We start from the raw sequence: 22,286 nt of genomic DNA on the forward strand, positions 1-22,286 counted from the left end.
GAAAACAATGTTGATACGTAAAGGGTAAAGCTGATTGGCTGGTTCTTGTCACATGACCTTCAGTGTGGACACTGCATTCAAAAAGTTGAAATATTATTTATCTCACTGCAACATCAGTGCACTTGGAAAAAGAGCGTGGTGCGACCACGTCACTCCTTATCTAAGGACGCTTGCCGCATGAGCTAAAAGTTTCAATGTCCCCATTTTAATGTGATTTCCTGTAAATAAATGTAATATTGATTCATTTGGCATGTAAAGCTGCTTCATACAGTAAGTGTGTTTCCTCTCTGCAGGGTCCTTATTACCCATCATGATTTATTTTGTGAGGATAAATGGGTGACTGCACATCATCCATAACTTATTTTACCTCTAATTCAAGTTTCTTAAAATCTCTCAGATTGTTTCAACAGAGTCAACAGCAAGGGAATTGAGTCGCTACCGACTTAATTGCTGTAAGGTCTCTTTCTCTCTCTAAGGGCTTGGGCCGAACATGCCCAACATCGCTTTCATTATCTGCAGGTGTAAATGGTGTCAGTGCAGAGGCTTTGCTTTGTCATGCTCCAAGCAAATCTCACACAATTAACATGTCCGATGGGTAATCACACTATTCAAGAGTGTTACAATGCAAAGGCACAGTAAATAGAGAGTAATCTTTTTCAGCACAGGCTAGAGGACACATTGATTTAAGGACTGTAGTCGCATGCGCAGGTACTGTAGGTTTTAAATTGGGATTAGATACAAGCAATCCTCTAGTAATTATTTTTTGTGCATTTGTTATTCAGATAACGAGTTTGCTTCTGTTCTGTAATGCATTTCTAAATGGTTATTAATAGGGATGCACGGAAACAAAATGTCTGCGTTGATACCGATAGTTTTGTTTTTTCTTTTATGTTTAAGACCACATTTACACATAGCTGGGTATTAAGAGACACAAATATTTCCCCACCTCCGTTTTCAATAATAACATCATGCACACAACATTGGTTTCAAAAAACTTTTCACATCATTTACATCAACCCGCCCCATAATAACTATGCCAAACCAATGGGCAGCAGTGCAGGGAGAGAGGAATAAAGCAATACAAACCAATCAGAATCGACACCAACGAATAACACAAGCTTCTCCTATTCCTTTCAATTGTAAACATAGGGTGCTTACATGATATTAAGCATTTTCTGGCGCATAATGTCACGTTTTTTAGAACCTAAAACCCCGTTTCTCCCAGTTGACACAGCAACACATATCTAAGATTATTAGAAATCTCCACTTTGGCCGGAGGTTTTAGAAATAATCTTTTTCTGTGATAAAAACAGGGTTTTGTGTAAATGAGAGGCCAAACCACATGGAAATATCTGTGTGTTTCCTTTGTGTAAACAGGGTATTAATTACTATGGTGTGAAATCGTAGAAGTGCAGAGCATACAAACTAAAATTCTTTTGACATTGTAACCCACTATTCAGACATCTGATGCGTTTTTCTGCCCCTTATGATTGCCAGGATATAATCTCCCCTGATCATCAGCTGTTTTTATACCATTTTTAAACAAATTGTCTCTAATAGCTTAGTTTGACAAACAATCAGAAATTTAGGGCTGATAATCTTCCACACTGTCATAGCTCTCCAATCCCAATTGTGCTTGTGTTTAATTAAAAAGTGTCTCCAGTGGTCATATCTAGGCAGGTTATTGTAATTGATGGTAAATGGCATATTATCTGTCATGTAACTGAATACGAGGCGTACTCAAAAATTAAGAACATACGTTTGGTTTTGTTATTGGTGGAAACATAAAATTGTCTTCACAGCGGCATTGTCACAAAGGTTTATAGCTGTTTACTTAAACAATATTTAAAATAGTATTTTTGTTGTCCTGATATTATTTTATAAGGTTACAGGCAAAAAACAACACATTTACAATAGGTCTATTATATTTTTTTTTTCTTGAAATATAACTTTTTTTGTGATGTCAGTGAAACTTCTGACAGGGCAAGTTAAAAAAACCCAAAATATTTCAATTTCCAACTCATTCGTTATTTTGTAACATGGTTCTTATGATGTCTGGAGAAAAGCTTCGTTTAAAGGGAGCGGGCCGCATTGAAGACCTGGACTTAAACGCCCACTGCTATGATTGGACAGCTTCACTTCCCATCATTACATGTGGGAAAATGTTTTAAAAACATTAATTTGTAAAGATAGCAGCCAAACACAAATATGTTTAAGCCACAAAAAGATTATGGGCCCTATTTTAACGATCTAAGCGCATCGTCTAAAGCGCACGGCGCTTTAAAAACAAACTTTAACCACGCATTCCTAATGGTATGTTTCGAGCCTCTGTTATACAGCGGCTGTGTTCTTCCTATAGACGGTTCTTCCACAACCGAACACACCGTTTCCATGGGTACTCATAACAGATCATCGCGTCAAAAAAGTATCTCAGGAAAAACGTATTCAAAAGTCATTTTGGTTACATTTGGCAATCTTTAAACACATGTTTACTGATTGTTGAGACGCTGCATGGTTTGCTTTACCCCTGGCGCACACGTGCAGGATTTTAATTTAAGGCACAGATGGACTTCAGCGGTTATATGTAAATACAGATGAATTGTTTGGTCGAAATTTATTGCTAGGGACAATTCAGGGTTCCCTGGATATTGGTAGAGACACATCCCTATCGTCTCTACCCAAACAGATGCCCGTGTTTAAAATACATGACCTCAAAACGTGATTTTGTGAACTCTGGCATAGGATCAGCTTTAAATGTCTGTTTTTTTTTTCACACACAGCTGTCATATGATGAGTGAACTCCTGTAATAACATTATTGATGGACGTCATTTATCTCTCACACCTGAACACTTTCTCAGGTTTCAGCCAATAGGTCTTGTGGAGCGGATCCAGGCCATCGCCCAAAATGTGTCTGACATGGCAGTGCGGATGGAGCAGATACTGAAGAGGACAAATATGCCAAGCAGAGGTGAATCTCTTAATTATCACTTCGGTTTGGGTGGTAAAGACCAAAGGCCCAAGTGTTCCTGTAGGATTGAAATATCACAAATGGGATCTTTATCTCAATAGTTTCTTTTGGGCAGTAATTAAATTTAACAGAGATAAATTTCTGTCCTGTGAAAAAGACCTCAGTGTTTTAAGCCCGGAATACACTGGACGATTATTGGCTGTCCCAGACGAAAGATTGCCATCGTGAAACAATTGTCGTGATTTCCGTGATCATGGCTCTTCACGTCTGACGCAGCCACCGAAGCTTTCGTTTCATCATCGTACAGTCTACATGCTTGTCGTACCCAAGTTTAAATGATCCATGTCGTACAGGTTGATAAGGTAATGATTTTATAGAAGTGCAAAAATTCTGCAGTGTATTCCAGGTTTTTAGAGCACATTGTATTTTCACGTTATAATTAGCTGTTCAGTATGTATTGTGAGTTACATTGTTTTTACATCATTTTTACAGTATTAACAGTAAACACTGACCTGCCAAATACCTTTCTGAATGTCTAGTTGACTAATTAAAACTAGCACTATTAAAAAGAGCAGCCACTGAGCAATAAAAGTATTTTTTATGAGTTATCGTACATGCATTCAAGACGGCACCCTGGGAAAATACGATGCATTATAAAAAGAAAGATTCATTTTAGATTCATGTTTTATGAGCCAAAATGATATGAAAGAGCACTGAGAGATCTGGGCTGAATGCCATTTTCCAGGACAATACATTCCTTCTTTATTATTTAATGCAACTCAATTGGAATTCATTGCAATAATGCCAATCATCTTTAGACTCTATTTGTACAGCGAGCCCCTCTGTGGCGCACGAGGTCCCTTAATAAAGATTGCCAACAGACTTTGGTGAAATTCCAGCATGTTTTTAGCGAGCAGAGAGAGCATATGTGCAGGCCGGGTGGGATGCTTATTTTAGCTTTTAATATAAATCACACTTAATTCCTACTTCTGCTCTGACAGAATGTGGGAGAATTTTCTAAAATCTGTGATGGTTGCATGGATTGTACCACTGAAAGCATGTTTATTGGACTGCACTGAATCATTTTTGTGAGTCATATAAGCCCAAAGGCCCATCAGTAAAGCTTATCCTATCAACACCTAACCAGAAATACATTTGTGCTATTATACTCATGCAGCATTATCATTTATATAGGACTAATAAAATGACCAAAAAATGATTCACTTTCATTGGGATTCATAACATCCAATGAGTCAATTCACTTTTACATTAAACTGCTTAAAATACCTCATTGTAGCTTTTCTCTGCCCAGTTTTTTCAAACGTATCAGTTTTTACAAAGCTCATCATTTTGAAAAGCGCAGTGTGCTTTGATTGGCCAGCTGACCCAGTGCATTGTGGTTGGATTACATCAAGCCTGTGGCGAAAATGTCTCGTCGATTAGCATAATTGGATACTTCTGGACTCTCTGAGCCCTTGCATTGAATTAATTTAAATAAATGTTATAAAAACACAATCCCATCGTCTACTTAATCTCTGTGTTGGGTTTAAAGTGGACAGAGGTCTAGATTAAAACAGCCTTAACTTGTTTTTTAACTTGGCAAATGATCATGAACGGAAACAGAAGATACTATGTAAACCTTAAACCATCTTTGCATTCTAAAGATAAGAACGGCATTACTCTTTACTTATCAAAACTTAACATTTTGAATAGTAGATTTTGGTTTTACTATTCTGGACCAGTGTTGTAAATAAAACTTAGCTATTCATTTTTAATTGTATTCTCTTTTTAGAAGGCACAAGAAGCACACAACGTCTCCACTACATGGCAGCAGCAGTGACACAACTGAAGCCACGCCTACTTTCTTTGCATATATACATTTAGGTAGCTTTAGACAAATAATTGCACATCGTAACCTGGTCACGTGGACCGTGTCTATACATTTCAGGCAGGTCTGGTTCAAGGATCTCTTTTAGAGATTTTTTTTACTTTGAGCTTTGTAGCTTTGCAGATACTTTCACAAACAGCTACATTACACACTGAAGAAAAATAAAAACCTAAAATTGCATAAAATTTAGCATCTTTGATAAAAGTGTATAAAAAACCTTCCACCAGGTAATATCATTCATTAATATGACTTTAGGCTTAAAGAGAAAGTTAACCCCAAAATAAAAATTCTGTTATTGTCTCATCCACATGTTGTTCTAAACCTTTATGATTTTATTTTCAAACACAAAAGAAGATATTTTGATAAATGATGGTAAGCACACAACTGGATGTAATCATTGACCTTCATAGTCGGAAAAACAAATTCTATGGAATTTAATGGGTGCCATCAACTGTGTGCTTACAATCATTTATCAAAATATCTGTTTTGTGTAGAATAAATTAATTCATACGGGTTGAGAACAACATTAAGGATGAGAAAATGATGACAGACTTTAAACATAAATATAGCGTGTAAATTTTATTTTGAAGAGCTTTTATTTGACTTTTCAATATACATGTATTTATTTAATATATTTATACATACATTGTAGAGGAGAAAGACTGGGATACAGGTCCCTTCCAACAGGCAATACAGGCAATTGTCTGGGGCTCCGCGACAAGACGAGGGCCCTCCATGCATACAATTATTTTGTCATTGCACAAATCACTTGGACGCGATCAGCAAGCATCATGTGTTGCATGCGCAGGTATCTTATTGATTAAAATAGGGATCACAAAAACGGTAGGTGAAAAAAATGGAATTTAATAACAGGATAAATTCTCCACAAAACAATTGACAGTAATATGACAATAAATACAAAACATTAATATAAATAAACACATAATACATTACAAAAAAAGAACAGAGTGGGCTAATTTGCATAATGTTAATGATGCGATTGTGCTTGCGGATGGGGGGCTTATTGCACATGCTTGGAAACGAGACATTTGGGATTATGAGTAATGTGGTATCGTGTAACAACATAATGTTTACGTTACATCTTTCAATAAAGATAAAAACAATATTTATTTTAGTGAGGTTTCGGTGGTTGGCTTTGGCAAACTATGGCATGTACTGTAGTAGTAAAATTCTTAGATACAAAAAAAATATATAGTAAGGTTCAAAAACAGTATACAAATACTATATCACCCTATAGTAATTATTCTGTATTAATATTAATAGCAGTTCTGTTTCACCACAGTTGTTTCACATACAACATTGCTTAATATATATCTCTTAATAAAAATTTGACACTAAAAAATAAATACATTTTCATTTTTGTGTGTTTTAATTTCACTTTTCAAATTGCAGTGCTATGAAAATTTTTACACCAGTGGGGCCCATTTTCATGGTCTCACATAGGGCCCCATAACCCCAAAGGTCAACCCTGCTGAATATATCATAGTCTGGACTCAAACCTGCATCATCCACAGATTGGTTGTACAGTACAGTAAAGTCGATATCATGCTGTTCTCAGACAATGTGCCTGCAACTGTAGAAAGCTTTTTATCAGTGGATGAGGGATCTTGTGTCTACTTCAGTTCACAAAACACAGTGATTCATGAACATGATTCATTTATTCTGTTGAGGGAAATCTTGTGCTCCTGCAATGTCAGACAATGTGACAAGTGATATCACAAAACATGCACAGTTCACATTTCAACCCAAATATAAAATAAGACAAAATAAGATGGATGGACAGCAGTTGACTAATTTATGTTTTGTTACAAAGTCAAATTCTCCAGATCTATATGAAAGTGAAACCCTAAGCATAACATTTTTCTTAGGGTAAATATCCTGCTGTACACACAAACAGTCAGCCAACATTTGCTTTAGTGGTTCATGTTAGTTGTTACTTTAATACTGTTTAAGATCTGTTCATAATGAAGAATTTCCCATAATTCCCTGCTACCCTGCTTGCTTGATCAAGAAGACCAGCATTTGAATTATAACCTCTTTCTTCATTAATTAGACTAACTGGGACCACTGGCTACCATGGGAATTTTATTAATAAAGGCAATATGTGTTTTCAGTCCTCATAAGCAGATCTTTACCAAACCCTAGAGCAAACCTCACACAGACAATTTATTAATGCTTAATAAAGAAATAAAATAAAGATGTGAGAAGATATGAGGAGCTCATGCAAAAGCCGCTAAACGGACCTCCATCAAAAATGAGATGATAATATCCAAATATTGGAAGAATCTGCTAAATGCCACGTCGAGTTTTCGACGATAAAGATGCATAAAAGATTAATTCGATTAACGGCTGCCGAAAAAACATCTGTGGATAACATTCAAATTTGTGTCCCTTGTGAGTACTTTGACCCGAATACAACCCAAATGTGGCAGTCAAATGCATCACAGCACCCCCTTCAGTTTCTTCATTTTTACATTCTGACTTTTATCATTTGCAATATTTATTATGTCTTATCCAGTTTATTTTGCCAAAAAAGCAGTTTGAGGGTTTTGCAGCTAAAGAAATCCCAATGAAATGACTAAAGTGACATTTGTGAAAATAAGGCATTTCAGTTATTGACTAATAATGTTTACATTGGCACTAAAAGTGAACTTACTTAACCTAAACATAAGAACCTGGTTAAAATATCTAATTTACAAAAACCTGTCAGACACAGAGGGTTTTGCATCTGAACTCCTCATATGAAGGCTCTCCCAAAGCACATAGTGTTTAGTTTCTCATACTGGTGCAGCTCATACTGTAGAAGATTGCTGCTGTATCAGACTATGACAGCTTGTCTTTTTCATCTGCAGGGCTAGATGGAGTTACGGGCCAGTGTGAAGTCCCCAAGCATCCCTGGTACGCGGATTGCGCCAGCAAAGTGGATGTGAGTTGACACGGAGATTTTTCAAAAACGCTCACACTCCTTTAATTCTCTCCTTTTTCTTCAACGGTTGCCTTAGAGAAAAACAGATTGGTGAGAGCAAGACACCCAACAAATGGATTTCTCTCGGGGTGTTTTTACACCTGTTTCATTGATTGATGATGTGGTCTGTCTGAATCGTGTCTGTTTAGTGCTGTTTATTTTAGCACAGCACTTTTTTTTAAATAAGACGATCCTAGACTTGACATCATAAACAGACTTTACTAAGTTGCTCATTAATATGTCCCATTAATAAAATATATATCAATATATTAAAAAATGTCAGCTTTTGGGGGCTACATGTTAAAGAACAAGCGTACTTTATGAATGCACTTCCGAATCCAGTAGGGACTTTAAGCAACAGCCTCTGGTGGGACGGCATTCTGGCGTTGTATTGCGCATGCGCAAATTTAACTGCTACTTTGCGACATTCTACCGTAACGTCTACTACGGGAGAACAGCTGATTAGATAAACATCAAAATGTTTTGTATGCATTTAAGTTCGGTTAGAGGTCAGTCTGACATTATGAATTGTGATTTTCAAATTAAGGAAGATTAATTGATGCAGACATTTAATATACATAGATCTAAAAATTGAGCTATGTATCAGGGGAAAGAGTAATGGCAGGTAGGGGATTTGGTATAAAAAATCTTCACTTAAGTCGACATTAACTTCATATACAGGTCTGGACTGGTTTTCCTAAACAGCATTTGACACATAGTGGAACAATGATAAAGGACATTACATTTATTTGCACAACAGAACTTTTAAAACTCTTCATTAATCATTAAACCTAAGGCTTAATCAATAAACTTTATCTTAAACATTATCTGCCAAATCATCTCATCTCTTTACTATATAAATACCTGGCTTAAAGCAGTGATATTGACATTATGTTTATGCTGTATAGCCAGTGGAGATAAAGTTTTGTTCCCTGCCACAGTTGCCCTTGACTTTCCCACTGGGAACAACAGATTAAAATGTGAAGGAGGTTTTAACAAATTTCACAAGGGACTCTGGGAGGGATTATTTTATTTTCTGTAAGCTGCTTTAATATATTTAATATTTAGTAGTTTTTATGAGTTAAACCAGCGAGTCTGTCTATCAGCAGCCACTGCATGTTTTTAAACACACATATGTGAATGGTAGCTTTAACTGTCACAAATATGTGAAAGTGTGGCATTTGTTATACATCATTCCTACTCCGAATGATTCCTGACTGATGCCAATTTAAAACAGTTGTTGCCAATAAAGCACAATAAAGATCATGCAGACCAGCCGAGTGCATCAGGATGAAACCAGTAGCAAGTAAACGTTTTCCAGGATGAATTAATCTTGTTGTTTCTGTTTGCCAATATATTGTCAGAGAAATAATGTGATATTATTCCCATTTTAAGACAACTGTATTATGATCATTTGATATGATAATAAAAATTGCATAATAATGTTAGTACGTCCTTTAAAGAACAAAACTGTAGACCCTAAAATCAGAATGTAAACAAAACAATATTCTAACAAATAAAACATGAATATTAAAGAACAGATTGATCCAGTGCTTGATATTAGGTTAAACCAGTGTTGTAGTCGAGACCACTTAAACTGAGACCAAGACCAGAGGGTGTTAAGACCAAGACAAGACCGAGACCATCAAAAAACCAAGAACAGTCTTGAGTACTACAACACTAGGTTAAACCATGTTCAAAGTCATTGTAAATGGCTTTAAATACATACACCTGTGATAGCATTATTACTGCACCACTGCGTCTGTGTGTTGCTTGGCAAACACTTTATCAAATTGTTTCTGAGGAACTACATTGCAGGCCAGAAAAATAATATTTTTTTCCAATATTATTAATTTTTTGTTTTACAAGGTACAGTATATGGAATAGCTGCTTTTGTTTTTAAAAAGCAATAAGGCAATGTTTACTGCTTTAATAAACCTTTGTTAAGAAAAAAAGTGCAGTGTAACAAGTAGAACAAAAAGTAGCACAAGTTGCACATAAAGTCAGACATAGTTAGACATAAACTTTTGAAATGTGTCTCTGTACAACGTGATCTCATGAGAATATTAGTATGTATGTATTTTTACATAAAGTGGGGTGGTACCACATGAACATTTACTTACGTTTTCATACACATTAAAACTTATAATACTGACATGACTAATAGGTTAACTCTTTCCCCGTCATTGACAAGTTATCAGCTTTAAAACCAAGTTAATTTGGGCTTAAACGGTTTTATTCGTCAGGAAAACAATAGATAACACTTTCTGTTCACCTGTCATTGTTTGCTCTATGTGTATGTGTGCCTTTTCCTAAGACCAGCCTCTAATAGACAAGGTACACTCTAGCCGTCTGCGTATGCCCGCCATCTGTGTGATGTAATTCTCGTCATCAAGAGGGTCCGCGGCCCTCACTTTGAGGCCGTGTGGACTGCCCATGTACAACAGCGCCTGCGCAAGAAAATATTGAGACAGGACACTTAACGACAAACAACATACACAAAGGCAAAAGACAACGTTTGAACACACCATCATCTTGTCTTTTTTATTTTCACTTTCTTCCAACAACAGACAGCTAATGAGCATTTTCGTCACCATGATGTTTGATTTTTTTACTTGTTTTCTTGTTGATGTTCTTAACTTTGTTGGCAATAGTGGATCCAATACTTTTTTCATCTCTCCTGATTTAATTTTATTTTATGTCCTGTAAATGATCCAAATCAGTGCTGCCCTGAAAGCCTGGTAAAGTAATCATTTAAATAAGAAATAATTTGTACTGCGTATGTCTAACACGTGTATCTGCATGTACCATCCACGTGCATCTGCAGTTAAGTATATATATAATAAATATAATAAGTATATAAAAAATATACCATGTCCTAAACACACACGCTTTAAAATGTTAAAACGACTAATGTAAACCCAGATAATAACATAGTCAGTCATTTTATAGTGATGTGGTGATCGTATTAAATGAAATTCACATTCCATTAATTTACATTTATGCATTGACAGACATTTTTATCCAAAGTGACCATACATTTTTCCCTAGTACTGTATACTTTATGTGTTCCCTAAGGAGCAGTAAAAAAAATATGTATCATTTTCAACAGAAACTTGTTTTTTATCTTCTTATATGTTCCTAAAGTGGATGAGAGCCAGGTGGACATCCGACCCTTGCTATGCCTTTTATGGAGTGGATGGGTCTGACTGCTCTTTCCTCATCTACCTAAGCGAAGTGGAGTGGTTCTGCCCCCCGCTGGCCTGGAGGAACCAAAGTAGCCACCCTACAATGAGTAGCCCACCAAAGAGACAGGTGAATAATCACAAATCATGACAAAAATAAGATCTGATGGGCAGTTGTGGTTAGACAGTCAGGCTTGTAAAGTGAGAGTTGTCAGGTCCAGTCTCAAAGCCAACAGGTTGCAACTTAAGTGCCCTTAAGCAAGGCACCTGCCCCCATTGCTCCCTGGCAGTGCCCTGGGGATGGGTTAAACCACAGAGGTTACGTTTCAAGTATGCCAATTCACAGCTGTTATTCATCAACAACCAGCAAAACCAACATCTCCCTAACTTAATTTTGAAAACATGTGTAATAGCATATTGTGAAAAACGCTTTCATTATTTTCTTACATATCCGTGCCTAAATGGAAAAATATTACATTTGAAAATTAGGTAGATTGTGGTGCCTTCCTGTCTAGCGATGTGTGTCACCTAGGGGTGGAACGGTACACAGAAGTCCCGGTTCGGTTCGTACCTCGGTTCGGGCGTCAACGTTCGATACACTTTCGGTACAATGGAGGGAAAAGCAAAACAAAAATGAAGTCAATTTTTTAGTACTTAAGATAATCTTAAAAACATAGGTGTCCTTATCGGTGTTATTTTGAGATGATATGAACTGAAATGCATTTAACATACTATCTCGTATTACAAAAATGTATACCACTTTAAGTAATCTTGTACTCATCTTTCATACAAATATGGGTTCAAATTTATTACAAGTGTTACCTAAATACATTTTAAAATTACATTGTGGCCTTATTTCATATTAATGTACTAAAGAAATTAAAAAAGGCTTGTAGGATGAATTAATAGGTGTGTACGACTTCACGAGGCGCTGCAAGAAACGACAAGTGGATGACGTCAGAGTAACGCAAGAGCAATTTGAAATCAGCCTCCTCTGCAAGATTTCTCCTGGTTTCATCCCCGGTTTGCCGGGCTGGATTCTAAACATGATCCAAAACGGTTATTCACTTCAATTCGCTCGGAGACCACCCCGGTTTCGCCGCGTTCTATACACCACTGTCCCAGACGATCGCATGCAGATCCTCAGGGAAGAGGTGCATTCTTTATTACTAAAAGACTCGATAGAGACGGCCCCGGCGGATCAAAGCGAATCAGGCTTTTACAGTCGTTATTTTCTTGTTCAAAAGAAAGACGGCGGCCTCAGACCGATATTGGAGCTACGCGTTTTGAATCGCGCTCTTGTCAAACAGCCGTTCAAAATGCCTACAGCCAGATGATTCATGGTGTTAATTCAACCGCGCAATTGGTTCATATCAATGGATCTGAAAGACGCTTACTTTCACATTCCGATAGCAAGTCATCACAAGCTGTTTCTAAGATTCGCGTTCGACGGGACAACATACCAATACAAAGTTCTGCCCTTCGGATTATCTCTGGCATCACGAACGTTTACCAAATGTGCGGATGCGGCTCTCGCCCCTCTCAGACAGAGCGGCATCCGTATATTGAATTACCTCGACGACTGGCTTATTCTAGCCCAGTCAGAGAAGGAAATTATCGCGCACAAGACCGTTGTACTCCAGCATTTGGAGAATCTAGCGTTCAAAATCAACCTCCAGAAGAGTTTGCTCACCCCCACGCAGCGGATCGCATTCTTAGGCATGACGCTCGACTCCTAGTGCTACGACACTTTCGACCAAAACTCCAACATCAGCACGTTCTAGTACGGTCGGACAGTATGACGGTGGTCTCATTCATAAACCACCAAGGAGGGCTGAAATCTCGCTCCCGATCCAGGCTGGCTGAAAGTTTTCAATTGAGCCGTCGCGCACCACTCTTTAGGTATGCCCCTCACTAAACTGAGGCTATCTAAATGGATCGTCAAAGCCATCGCTTTGGCTTACCCCTCCCTGAATGAACATAGTTCAGTTGGTTTAAAAGCCCACTCCACGCGAAGTATGGCTTCATCATGGGCTTGGTCTACGGGGATTTATATCTTTGACATTTGTAATGCGGCCGGCTGGTCCTCGCCGTCTACGTTTGTCAGATTTTATAGCCTGGATATCCCTGCCTTACAAGCACAGGTCTTATCGGCTTAATGTTCACGGTGCGGTGGGAGCTCACCGTCATGGCTATCTATTAATAAATAATGCACAGCTCGCGGCGCGCTCAGGGAACCCACCGTCTCATGCTCTGTTATATATGCATCATGGTGCGTTTAGAAACTTTACTGTATGCATATGCGTACTGTCTCATATATGGTGCTTACACTAACGTTTGCTAGAGCTATGTACACGCTGGGTATAGGGCCACATGCAGTGTCTCTCCGGTAAGGGCACCTCAGTTCGTTGTGTATGCATGGCGGGATGGGATTACGTTCCCCCATAGCGTCAGCTAACTGACGCAATGCGAAGTGAACCGTATTAAAAGAGAACGCTTAGGTTACTCACGTAACCCCGGTTCCCTGAAATAACGGGAACGAGCATTGCGTAGCTGGCCGAGCTACAAACGTCTACGCAGCGAGTGTTATTCAGCTGCAAGCATCAGTCAAATAATAATGAGCTCTTGACGTTTAATCCCGGGCTTATATAAGGACGTGTGCCACGCCCCGCGCAGGCTCAAACATCATTGGTCTGTATTTTCTACAGACGTTAACCAATAGGCTTCAATCGCGGAGTAAACAGGCGTTTCCCCCTTAGCGTCAGCTAACTGATGCAATGCTAGTTCCCGTTATTTCAGGGAACTGGGGTTACGTGAGTAACCTAAGCGTTACTCTCACAGTGTGACGTTTTAAGCACCTGCAAGGGCTGAAATTAGATTGCTTTTATTCCATTTTTTTTTATTCAGCAGCATAATAAAACTTGTTTCTACCAGGTGAAATGGTTTCTCTAAATTTGGCACAGCTGTTGTTTTGAAACGACATGTCTTTGATTTGTTTTAATCTTGATAGCTATAGAATTTGTTTGTCACTCTCTTACTTTTCCTTTTTCTCCAGGCATTTTTCCGCTCTGATCTGGCTGCACTTTTGGAGCGCGTTGGATCAGGGAAGGAGTCTTTAAGCTTCATGAGGAAGCGTATGCGCAGACTGGCTGTGCAGTGGGCTACAGCTGCACGCAGACTTGACGAGCGCCTGCGCGGTCAGTACAGAGAACAGAAGAGGGTGAGCTGTTATGGCAGATATGGCTAGAAAACTATACTCTTATTCTGGTGTAAAAATCAAGGACTTTGCTGCTGTAACATGGCTGCAACAGGCGTAGTGATATTACGCACTGCTCGAAAATAGTCCCTTTGGTTACTTTCAATAGCAGGGGACTAGCCTATTTTCAGGCGCTGCATAATATCATTGCGCCTGCTGCAGCCATGTTACGGCAGCACAGTCACTGATTATTAAGCCAGTTTGAGAGTATAGTTTCTAGTTATATCTACCTAGAAAATCACAACATTTAATTTTTCGTCTGTCTTAGTACACGATGTAACTACAGATTCAATGAATTATGCTAAGCTGTGCCTAAACGTGGTACCGCCAGACCCAAATATCAGCTGAATTGATTCCAAAACTGTAAAAAAAAAAAATTAACTCTAGTGGAGCTGGAAAATGAGCATATTTAAAAAAAGTGGTTTGTAAAGTGTCCCTTTAACATCAGACATCAGTCTTTTCAAGCTCTCTGGATTCATCTCAAAGCTTGCTGAAATTAACTAGATTGTGTAAGATTTATTTAATTTATATAATTTTTATATGTGATCTAATTATAAAATGTATCTAGGGGACAAAACGAATTTAATTTGATTACTGAACAGCCAGAAATCGAATTCACTCTGAATAATCAAATACATTTTATTCATATTTCTTCACATTATTCACATTAAACTGTGTCTGAATCAAATTAAACATTAAACGTATCTGCCTGCCTTATTGAAAGCTAATTCCTACTAAAGCTTTTATATAAAAAAAGAAAGAAAGATAACAGTTAGAAGCAAACCTAAACCAGACTAATTATTTTTATTTTCTAACTTAGTACCAACTCTGAGTAAACAACTTGAGCCACTTAAGATTAAATAAAGTACTGTCACGGTGTGATACAGTTTAGATACACACACTTTAAATAATAATAAGTTGACTAACAGTATGAAAAAGTGTTGGCTTAAAGGTGATGTCTAATGCTGTTTCATGCATTTTGACTTATTTACACTGTTGAGCAGTTTACACTACTAAGAGTTGCATTATCATGCTTAACATGGGCAAAGTAAAAAAAATAGTTGGACGTATGACAGAGTATTTCTGTGCTGAAAACACTCATGTGGCTTTCACATAGGATGCGGTGTGCGCTTCCCTTGCTGCTGGGTTCAGCGCAGCCAAGCGATTTGCAAATCTCTGCTGGCCAGACAAAAGTAGGCGGGGTTTTCAATAAATTACTACATTGTTTATATTTGGGTTAAATAGTGGATGAGGAATACAGACACTGATGTTGCCAGTCTCAATTTCACGTAACTTTAAGCTGCCTACCTACAACAAGCTACTTAACTTAAAACACACCTGATATGCCAACTTGAATTGCTATGTGTTTCCATGACACGGCTTTCCTTCCAATGTCTCTGTAGGAACATAAACTTGTATTATAAAGCTCCGGGAATTCTGAGTATAAGCTTTTCGTCCATTTTGATTTTGGTGCTTGTTTGGATGCCCGGTTTCTATTTGCCACTCGGGTAATTGTCACACAGTGCAGTGCAAAAGTTAAACTATTTTGAACTTTGACCGCGGCGTGAGCGCAAGCTGTGGTCCGCTGCGCTCTTGCTTTTGCTCGACACAACAAAAACCACCCTGAAAAACCTGTATAGGTACTCAAGATTAACATGAGAATGGCACATTTTGTCACCTTTTAAGTGAAATATTTTGCCTTCAAGTTAGAGTAATGAATTTTGCTTTATATATAAGGTCATTTCAAGAGCTTGTGAATCTGTTTGTGGTGGCTGGTAAGATGATTTTCATCTGTGTGGACAATCTTTCCTCTGACTGGTGCAGCCTTGATGTCTCATTTCAAGTCATTTAACAGTCTGTTAGGTTGTGATCAGTCACTACATTTCCCATCATTGCTCTGTTTTACAGATATGCTTTTGCATGTGTAATTACTTTTGAGAGGCTGAATTTTCCCTTACACTCAGTCTCAAGATGGATGATGTTTGTTTTACAGAGACAGTGTGTCATTTGTTTCAGACAGAGATGACATTCATAGTATATAAATACTTGTAAAAAACCTCCCTGAAATGCAAATTCACGTCCAAGCATCCTGATATGCTGAACACATCACTTGGGTTAGGATGAGACAAGCAAGTTTTTTTATGCATTTCATATAAAATACAGAAGTGTCAAAATTACTTTTGTTGCATGTAAAGTAAGTCTGCGATTGTAGACTGACTTTGAGCAGTCTTATGGTGCGTTTACACCAGCTGCGTTTGAGGCGTCAAAATCGCGTCTATCACCGAAGGCGCTTCTTGTGGGAGGGGCAAGTGCTATGCGGTTGTCTGTTTGCAAGATGGCTGATGTGATTGTGCATTTATCGAGAAAGTTACCGGTTTGTATTTGGTCACCTTAATAAAGGGGGAAAATAATTTAAAAAAACGGCCGATAAACGTCACGTGACTCAAAAGTGAAATGTGTATTTACAACTTACCAGGTTGCCTCACTGACACTCTTCCAAGCGAGGTCTTTTTTATTCCTGTCTCTATAGAAATAAGAACTTGTGCTATATAGCTCAAAAAGCACCATTCGCGGGTACGATGCATACCGCGCCAGATGCTCAATTCACTCCATTTGCGCGAACTAGACACGCGAATGAGACGGAATCGTGTCAACTGCGCCTCATTCGCGCCGCAAGACCTTCACGGTACATTCACACGGGGCGTAAGCGTTAACGCTTAACGGAAGGCTTGTCTGAAGCGTGGCCAACAGCCAATCACTGTGGCCGCAACACAAGCTCCGGTCTTCCATAAACGTAATTGGCTGGCTCTGCCTAGGTCATTTGCATAAGGCGATATGATTGGCTGACGCACGCGTTGCCGCTTGAAAAGTTGAGAAATGTTCAACTTCTGCCGCGAGCAACGGCACTGACGCGGCGCCGACGGATCCACAATATAGTTCGCCAACGCTTGACGTCACCCATTAAAAGTGAATGGGAAGCGTCATGCTTACGCCCCACGTGAATGCGCCGTCAGACGCACAACACGTCTTCATATTGACTTAACATTGAAATCACTCGCGCTTGACGCCACTACCGCAGCTGGTGTAAAAGCAGCATTACTGTTTGTTCACACCGCCGCTGGCAAGAGCGTCAAAGTGGCCTGAAGTCATTCATTTTCAATGAGAGCCGGCGGCGAGCTCTGGCCGAGCAGCTGCGCGACGCATCTTGGACGGTGTGGGCATTGTGGAGAGTTGAAATAAGCTCAACTTTATAGTAATGAGCTTTAATGCGGTTCAGCGGCAACCAATCGGAAAGGCCGAAACTTTCTCTCTCTTTGTACACTGGTTTTATTTGTCAAATGCTGTGTCTTGGGCTAAATTCTGAAAAATATGCAGAAATTACTTAATTTTAAACCAGTTTTTAATTTTGTTTTAAAGGGGACAGAAAATGAAAAACCATTTTACCTTGTCTTTGTTGAATAATGGTAGTCTACCCGCATTCATGAACATACAAAAAGTGCTAGACATGTTATACATCTCAGTCTCATAGAAATTCCTCTTTTAGAAATGTCAGCCAGAAAACGGCCCAATCTGAAAAACTAATGCTTATGACATCACAGGCATCTCCCTGCCCCTCCACTTTAAAATAATTGCCTACATTTTTTGAGTGGCAGCAAAGTCAGCCAATCAGTAATGAGATTGCAAGTTAAACCAGTAGGGGGAGCCAAATAGGTGCAAAACCACTTGTTTAAAATCCCCCATCCTAATAGAGCTATCTGAGAGAAGTTTTTAGGAAGCTTCTAAGGCATTACAGACCCAAATAAAAAAATGTTTGTCTACATGTCACATCACAGAACAACGATAAATACCCCGTTCAATCATTCTATGTCACCTTTAAATTTATAGGCATTGATACACTGTAGCCTTCAATAATATATTCATTTATATACTGTAGATGAGATGATATGTTATAGTCATCCATACTTACTCATATTATTTCTGCTTACCCTGTGCTCAATTGTAGGGGTGTAAACGGTGTCAAGTATTGTAAAATATTCCTGGATGGCAAAAAACAAGTTGTAGAGTTTCAGAGCTTTTTACTAACTGAATGCTTTCAGCATTTACTGAATTGAACTGCCGTGTAAATGCTCCAATCCCTCATCTGCATGATATACGAGAGCAGCAGTAGTGTTTTGTATCTGGGCCTTGTTAGCAACAGCTGATCCTGGAACAGTAGATTTCTTAAAGCTTTTTTCATCGCTGCCCTGGGGTGTTTACACATTCTCCACTGAAATATTGCTAGTTAATGCATGACAAAACCAGCGCTCGACTGATGCTCAGCCTGGGGATTTGCAGATCTCTCACTAGCCTACGTTTCAATCGACTCCACAGCCAAGTGATCATGTAACAAACAGATAAACAATTCTGCATCTTTATGCAATCATGACCTGCTTCTGAAGCCGATTCTTATAAAAAAAATGTATATATATATATATATATATATATATATATATATATATATATATATATATATATATATATATATATATATATATATATATATATATATATATATATGTAATTCTTGTGATTTGAATAATGTAAACCATTTTAAGATACAATCAACACAGCAGATACAATTTGTGTTCTTTTGAGGCTTTTTCAAGAATTTTAAGGGGTTAAAGACACTGGCATCCAGTATCGCTTGAATTGATTATACAATCATAATAAAAATGAACCAAACTTATAAATGTAACCAAAAATGTGTTTGTTTGTTTTTGCTTATAAGCCCTCTATATTGCACAGTTTGTAATCTTTATATAAAGGAATAAAATTTTTATTAAATATTTATAAAATAATGGGTTAACATTTCTCAGAAGGAGTTAAGGTATGCATAGCATGAACAATTAATAAATAAAGAATAAAGATTATTAATTTATTCATTATTTATGTATTCTGTTTTGACAGCTATTTATCTGAAACTTTGCAAAACAGACAATGTTTCAGATAATGTCAAATGTTCTTTGTTCCTTTGTGTTTGATTCTGAAGTCATAATAGATTTGTTTGGATGCACTGATGTGTCTGTCTTTTTCATTTGGATCAATTTTTTATCTGGCTGGTGGGTACCATGTTTTACTACCAATAGTTCAGTTTGGATTTTGTAATGTGCTTTACCTTGAGCCTGACAAATTCATTTCTGAAATACAGTGTGCTTCATAGTGCAGTTAAAAGAGTTTATGGTAAAATAACATTCAATATAAGTACATATTTGTATTATTAGAAAAAGATTAAATGTAATTACAATTTTATTTTATATCAATACTTAAATTAATGATAAACATATAAATATATTGATATACCTGACACTTTCATCACTAAACCATGATACAACCAAACCATGAGAAACTATTTAGCCATTACACAAAAAGCTTTGAGTAGTGGCATTAGGTAATGTTGTAGATTATTAGGAATGCTGTATGCGATTTTCATCAGGTCTTTGTATAATTTAAGTTATAATGTAAGTGTTACTGTTTATAACAAAATATCTTTATCTCTTTGACACTTTCTCTACTCTTTCTTTAGATCTTGGTGCATGTGGGGTTTCTAACAGAGGAATCTGGTGATGTGTTCAGTCCAAAAGTGTTAAAGGGGGGACCACTTGGAGAGATGGTTCAATGGGCTGACATCCTCACCACGCTCCATGTGCTGGGCCATAACCTTAAAATCTCACTGTCAGTTAAAGAGCTGCAGGGGTAAGTCGACCAGCTTTTATCCCGAACACAAAACATTTGGAAGCATTGTGTCCATTCATACTGAAGGCGTGTGACCCACTTCACCTTAACCCTCTGGGATTCTTTGAGGCCTTGTGCTTAAAACACATTAATATCACATAACACTGTAATAACACAATGAAATGTGAGTAACATGTTTAAGTAAATGTAAAAAGTAAAAGATTTATATGTTGCTGAAATAAGGCCAAAGAACGCATACAGTACAGTACTAAACATTTGTTCATAAACAAAAAGAGTACTGGATCTTTGAGAGTTGAGGATTTAAATAAATAGAAAATACTCATAGTTAAACTCATAGTTAAACTTTAAACAAAAGACTGTCATGAAAAGAGGAAAGCCCAGTGTGGTTTTTTTCTTATGTTTGTTCAATGAGAGTACTTCACGTCATCACTATGGCCTAGTGCTGCATAAATTATAATTATTATTATTCACAGCTTTGACCAAAATAATATTACAGCATTATGTTTTGCAATAAACCTCCATCTTGGCTTGTGAAGAGTGCCGTCTTGTAGTGTTGCAAAGTCCTCGTCTTTTTTGTACTTGCATATCGTGGTGGCGCTTAGCCATTTATGGATTTTGGCTTACAAAGCAATCAAGTTTTTGGTGTTATTAAATTGTAAAGCTGCCAGTCCCAATATTTTGATCTTTGAGGTAAAGCATTTGGATTTGTTTTGGTTTATTATTGGATTTTTCTTGTTCGCTGTATTTTTCATGCAAGATCTGGCAACACTAGTCAGCAAAGCTTGTGCCTCTGTCATTTACTGCACCGTGCGTACAGTACAGAAGTTTTTTTCCCCTTCTAGGCATTTATTTTCTAGGAAAGAGAGCTGTCATGTCTATGATGCACATTTAAATACTTCATTAACAACTAGTTAATCAACACAATTTGGTTATGAACACAGAGTTTCTGTAAATGTGGTTGTCACTACCTGCATTTAGCGGGAGCTAATTTGCTTGTAAAATGCTGTATTCAGTGGCGTAAATTACTGAAGTATGGGTACAGAACAGGGTTAAGCATTGAAAGGTGAAGTAACTACTGAATTTAAATGCAGTGTGTAGGAGGCATATATGTACTATGGTTGTAAGACATGATATTGTTAAATTGTTAAGTGCAGTTTAGTTTTAAATGTAGTGTATATCATAAAACAACTTATTATAACATAAATGACTAGAGTTAAAATTTGGACTTTAAAACGATAATAAAAAACAGGTGCAAGACCCTGATATGATGCACATGGTGGATTTAAGCACCACGGACAGCTCCCATATTTATACAGTACACAACAATCTGGCTGGATTTAGTGTAGTTGTACACAAAATCTCTTTAGAAGGTTTTAATGCACTTCATTTATACTTGTCATGGATGTTGGATTTGTTTAGAGCCGAAGAGAAGCCTATTACAAAATACCCTAGGGGTGATGCCTGCTTGAGTTTGTGCATGTAATGAGTCTGGTTTTGTCAAGTAGTTGACACAAAAACAAACACACTGATACATACACATGGACTCTTACAGCTCTTTCACGTGACAAGTAGTGTGGATATCATGACAGAAGGACTTTTTTTACAAGGTTGTATGTAGTAAAAGTAGCAGTAGTAATAGTAGTAGTAGTAGGAGGAGGACTAGTACAGGTACTGTGAATAGCAAAAAAACATATTTGATCAAAGAATAAACATATTTCCCTCTTTGTCTAGATCAGAGGTTCTCAAATCTGGCCCTCGAGATCCACTTTCTTGCAAAGTTTAACTCTAACCCTGATTTAACTGACCTGCCTACACTTCTGGTTTTCCTGAAGACCTTGATTACCTTGCTCAGGTGTTTTTGATCAAGGCTGGGGCTAAACTCTGCAGGAAAGTGGATCTCGAGGGCCAGTGTTGAGGACCTTCAGTCTAGAGGGATAAAGAGGTTGTAAAAAGTAAAAATTCATAACTTAATTAATCATTTAATCTGCAAGCAGCAATGAAAAAGGTATCACACCCATGGCCACTGCCAGCTGAAGGCCTTAGGAAAGCAGTGAACAATGGGCTATATGCATATACGTTGTACAACAACTTTTACCTGTTCATGATGCCAGTAGATGGCGCTATGACTATAACTGAAAATTGCCATGTTACTGTGTTCAGTCCAGGACTCTTATCAATCATGTGAAGATTGGGACAGATCAGACACTGTATGCCTGAGTTCCAGCAACTTCCTGTTTGATAGCAAAACATCAAACTTTGTCGGGCTAGA

General features: G+C 37.7%; 1 protein-coding gene across 2 annotated transcripts in view; it reads left to right on the plus strand.

Annotated features, from left to right (window-relative positions):
• Positions 1–22,286, plus strand: part of LOC135750358 (alpha-1,6-mannosylglycoprotein 6-beta-N-acetylglucosaminyltransferase B) — a 310,954-nt gene that overhangs the window by 70,040 nt on the left and 218,628 nt on the right. For both annotated transcript variants that reach the window (XR_012336391.1, XM_065269168.2), the window contains exons 4-8: positions 2,860–2,969; positions 7,731–7,804; positions 10,991–11,158; positions 14,084–14,248; positions 19,848–20,017. Coding sequence is in view for 1 of the 2 variants with exons in the window: in XM_065269168.2 (XP_065125240.1) it covers positions 2,860–2,969; positions 7,731–7,804; positions 10,991–11,158; positions 14,084–14,248; positions 19,848–20,017 (687 nt within the window). In the remaining variant the exon portion in view is untranslated. The remainder of the gene's footprint in view (positions 1–2,859; positions 2,970–7,730; positions 7,805–10,990; positions 11,159–14,083; positions 14,249–19,847; positions 20,018–22,286) is intronic.

The sequence above is a fragment of the Paramisgurnus dabryanus genome, chromosome 3 (genome assembly GCF_030506205.2).
Source record: "Paramisgurnus dabryanus chromosome 3, PD_genome_1.1, whole genome shotgun sequence".
Taxonomy (NCBI): domain Eukaryota; kingdom Metazoa; phylum Chordata; class Actinopteri; order Cypriniformes; family Cobitidae; genus Paramisgurnus; species Paramisgurnus dabryanus.